This window comes from Labeo rohita, chromosome 12 (genome assembly GCF_022985175.1).
Source record: "Labeo rohita strain BAU-BD-2019 chromosome 12, IGBB_LRoh.1.0, whole genome shotgun sequence".
NCBI lineage: Eukaryota > Metazoa > Chordata > Actinopteri > Cypriniformes > Cyprinidae > Labeo > Labeo rohita.
In genome coordinates, this window is record NC_066880.1 from 10,050,573 (window position 1) to 10,054,937 (window position 4,365).

The following is a 4,365-nucleotide window of genomic DNA, read 5'->3' on the forward strand; positions in this document are numbered from 1 at the left end:
TGAAAATGAAGGTCTTTAACTTTTAATCCTTTTACAAAGACCCTTCAGACTGTCTGAGGACGGAATGGCGTCTCGGAGGAAAAAAAACAGAGTAACTGATCCACTCCCTCCGAGGAATACGAATCACCAATTGTCCATTACGATCCAGACTTGACTTCATAAGTCAAATTAAAATAATATCACCTCAATTAGCGTCACATCAGCGCGGAGGGCTTTATAAATAGCGACCGGCGGGTTTTACTGCATGCGGTGCATGTTAAGCAGCAAGTGAAATGAGCAAAAAAGAAGAGTTCGTGCCATTTTTAGTGGTTTTATTTTAAATGCATTTCGACTACATGGACATAGAATAAATAGTTTCTTTTTTTAATTTACATGAGCAGTTATTTTCTATTCCCCTTTATATTTACAGCACACCAAGACTGTAATCTATAATCTCCCGTCTGAGGTGTAAAAAGTGTTTTTTTCCGAATAATGGAAAAAGCTTGGAATTCCTTCAATAAACGCACTTTGAATGCGAAATGTTCTTCGACATAAATATGCATAAAGTTACAGTAGACACTGGATATTATAGGCAAATACTGACCTTTTTTTGTTTTTTATAAATGAAACAGGCACCACTTTACATTACAGTGTCCATGTTAGACATATCACTAGAATTATTTACTATAATGACTATGTTACCAAGCAGCTCCACAATAGAATCACATGTTAAGTACATATCAGCATCACTCAGTACTTCTGTATGAAATTACACAGTAACATGAACACCAATGTAAAGTGTAACCTAGAATGGCACCACATATACATCAAATATACATTCCTACACTGGACAGTGCATGTGAGAATGAGCACGGAGCTTATTTTAGTTCGGGCAGGAGCATTTGCACTCTGATATAATGGGGTACTGAACTGGTATCCAGACGCACTTGAGCCCACTCTTCCTCTGCTGGCACATCCATCGCAAAACCGTGAAATGACTGGATTTGGCAGGTTTGCAAACCATCCCTTCTGGAACCGAACAAGACCTTTTATTGTAGCAGCTGCCCACCTTCACATAGCGGGGCCAGAATCGGTTCCCCAGGTCCTGCCATGTGTGCACCACGGGGCAGAAGGCGTAGGACCACAGCCACAGCTGAAGCCTTCTTCGGAGTTTCTTACTGGGCTTGTGTTTTTTCCCATGCTGGATCTCAAACTCCATGGCTTTGATTTCTTTGGGCATGGCGCCGGTGGGACGCTTCAAGAGTTCGGACTCGTTCAGGTCGTCCTGGCCTGCGTATTTGTCCTCCGGAGGTGTGATGGACATGAAGTTCTGGTCGAAGTGACCTAGTATGGCTCTGAGTTCGGTCTCGTTCAGATCCCGCTCCTTAGGGTCCAGTATGGGATTCGGGTCCTCCTTGAGTTCCACTATAGGGAGAGTGTCACTAGGAATGGGACGGAGGAGGTAGTAATGTTGGCACATCCCTTCTTCTATCCTGAATCCGAGGGAGAAAATGAGCACGTATGTCGCCAGAAAATACGGCACGTTATCCATCTTTTTTCGGCTGGTTAATCCTATTCGCTTGAGTTTTTGGCGAGCTGTAAGCGCGCAGTCTCCAGCGCGCACGGTGTCTATCCACGAGCGTTCTCCTTAGAAAGTGTTCATTCAATTCAATACAATTCAAACGGCTCGATGCCACTTCGCGCGTAAATGTAAATGTAAACGCAAACGTAACTCCAAAAACGCTGTGTCAGTGTCTACTCTATGCTCACTCCGCGCGTCTCGTTCCGCTTTTACGCACAGGTTCCCATCAGCAGAAGGGCTCATGACAGCATCAGGCGTTTTCAGCCGGACCCGGTCTCCTTTTTGAGCTCACGGGCTCCTCGCGTCTGAATCCTGGTGAGGCTTGGTGTCTGAGGGTCCGCATGGTTTCTGGTGACGGGCGCCGAACTGAGAATCACCTGGCTCGTCTGATTTATCCTCGCGGGTCGCGATAGAGCCCAAAGACCCATTCTCAATTGTGGGTCTGTTGCCAGAGCTCCACGACACCTCCTTCTATTTAGGGAGGGGAGGGGGGGGTGGGATGGACCGGGAGTGGGGTATGGGGGTGGGTGGGGTAGAAAGGGGGTCCGGAGGGCTGACTATCGTTGGTCGCCCTCTGCCGGTGCGAAGCACTTGAGTGACATGTCAAAAGATGAATGACAGCAGCGGGGACGTTAGGATCTGCGTCAGCTGGACTGAAACGTACAACGGACAAATTCATTCATTTATTTATTCTTTTTAAAGCAACATTTTAACGAGCTGAAATAAAACTATATAACCTTTTAAAAACTGTATGTCAATGACAAATAAAGAAAAAGGAGAGATCTTCTTAAACTCTCACTTAAAATACGTGTCTGCTAATTTTTGTAGTGAATTTTATACATGAAAAAAAAACAGAAAGACGTAAGTGACATTTCACCAACTTTACAGGAGGGCCAAAACAAAAATTTACTGTAGTTTGATCTGACTTTGTGTACTGATTTCAATCGTTTAGAATAAAAAGTTGTACACTCATGACAGTATTTACTTTTACCAGTGGAAAGAGCTCGTCAAGAGCTTTCATTTGATATATATATCTCCATTTCATCCAAAATGTCACTTACGCCCTTTTGGTTCTCACCCCTCGATATGTAACCCTGGATCGCAAAACCAGTCATAGGGGTCATTTTTTTAAAACTGAGATTTATACATAATATGAAAACTGAATACATAAGTTTCCCATTGACATATGGACCATATTTGCCCGAGTTACCACTATTTGAACATTTGGAATCTGAGGGTGCAAAACAATCAAAATATTGAGAAAATCACATTTAAACTTGTCCAAATGAAGTTCTTAGCGATGCATATTACTAATCAAAAATTAAGTATTGATATATTTATGGTTGGAGATTTACAAAATATCTTCATGGAACATGATCTTTACTTAATACCCTAATGATTTCTGGCATAAAATAAAATTCAATAAAATGCAATATTTGCTATTCCTGCAAACATTCTCATGCTACTTAAGACTGGTTTTGTAGTCCAGGGTCACATATATTCATAACATCAAGTAAGACGCATTAAAACACTTTCAATAAACCTGAAAAAACATGGGAGTGTACACAACTTTTTTTTTTTTAAAGTTAAAGTTTTCAAACTTAAACAGTTTTTTAACAAATACACAAATATTATTAAGTCATAAATTTTGACATTTATTCCATTAGACCTGAAAGAATGATAAAGTTTTATGGTCTTGTCAAATGTTAACAAATATGATTAAAATATTAGTAATTATTTTAAACAAACTGCCTTACTCCTTATTTTTAAGTTTTAGTTAAAAAGATTTTTAATTAGACAATTTCGGAACAATTACACCACTCTGACATTTAATAAATGATAAAAAATGTCTAAATGACTTTTAAATCAAAAACCTAAAACATTTTCATGACAGATGACATGCATAGTGATGTTTGAAATTTGCAGAAGAAAATGTATTGAATTTTTCATTATACACTGCTGTTCAGAAGTTTAGAGATGAATGTTTTTTAAAGAAGTTTCTTATGCTCATCAAGGCTGTTTATTTGATTAAAAATACAGAAAAAACAGTAATATTGTGAAATATTATTATGATTAATACATTAAAATATACTTTATGCCTGTGATCTGTGAATTTTCAGCATCATTACTCCAGTCTTCAGTGTCGCATGATTCTTTAGAAATCATTCTAATATGCTGATTTATTATAAATCATGGAATATTTTGTTGGAACCTTTGATACATTTTTCACAAAAAGTTGAAAAAGAACAGAATTGTTCAAAAGTTTGTGGTCAGTACCATTCTTCCTTTTTTTGTAAGAAATTAATACTTTTATTCAGCAATCATGTGTTAAACTGATTAAAAGCGATAGCAAAGACTTACAATGTTAGAAAATATTTCCATTTGAATAAATGCAGTCCTTTTAAACTTTTTATTCATCAAAGAATCTTGATAAAAATATCACAGGTTCCAAAAAAATATTTGGCAGCACAACTGTTTCCAACACTGATAATAAATCAGCACATTAGAATGATTTCTGAAGGATCATGTGACACTGATGAAAATTCAGCTTTGCATCACAGGAATAAACTCGGTTTTAAAGTATATTTCAAAATAAATAAATGCAGCCTTGATGAGCATAAGAGACTGACTTACGCTCAAACTTTTGAACGGCAGTGTATGCAAGCCTGATAAAAGTGATGTGGAAGATATGTAAATGCACGCCGTTCTCTCTAAATCATTCTCAGTTGATATCAGCTTACTCAATGGGTGCCACTGTTCACATCAAATGGCTTTTTTGGCTTCCCTTCCAATGACAAGCTGGC

At 38.4% G+C, this 4,365-nt stretch overlaps 1 protein-coding gene across 1 annotated transcript; it reads right to left on the minus strand.

Moving 5' to 3' along the window:
• Positions 1-314: 314 nt before the first annotated feature.
• On the minus strand, positions 315-1,993 carry nog3 (noggin 3). Its single transcript, XM_051123713.1, has one exon. The coding sequence runs from the start codon at positions 1,529-1,531 to the stop codon at positions 863-865; it is 669 nt and encodes a 222-aa protein (XP_050979670.1). The 5' UTR covers positions 1,532-1,993; the 3' UTR covers positions 315-862.
• Between the last annotated feature and the right edge of the window lie 2,372 nt (positions 1,994-4,365).

Excerpts from the sequence above, each read along its gene's own strand:
- nog3 (XM_051123713.1), bottom strand. The coding sequence starts at position 1,531 with ATGGATAACGTGCCGTATTTTCTGGCGACATACGTGCTCATTTTCTCC.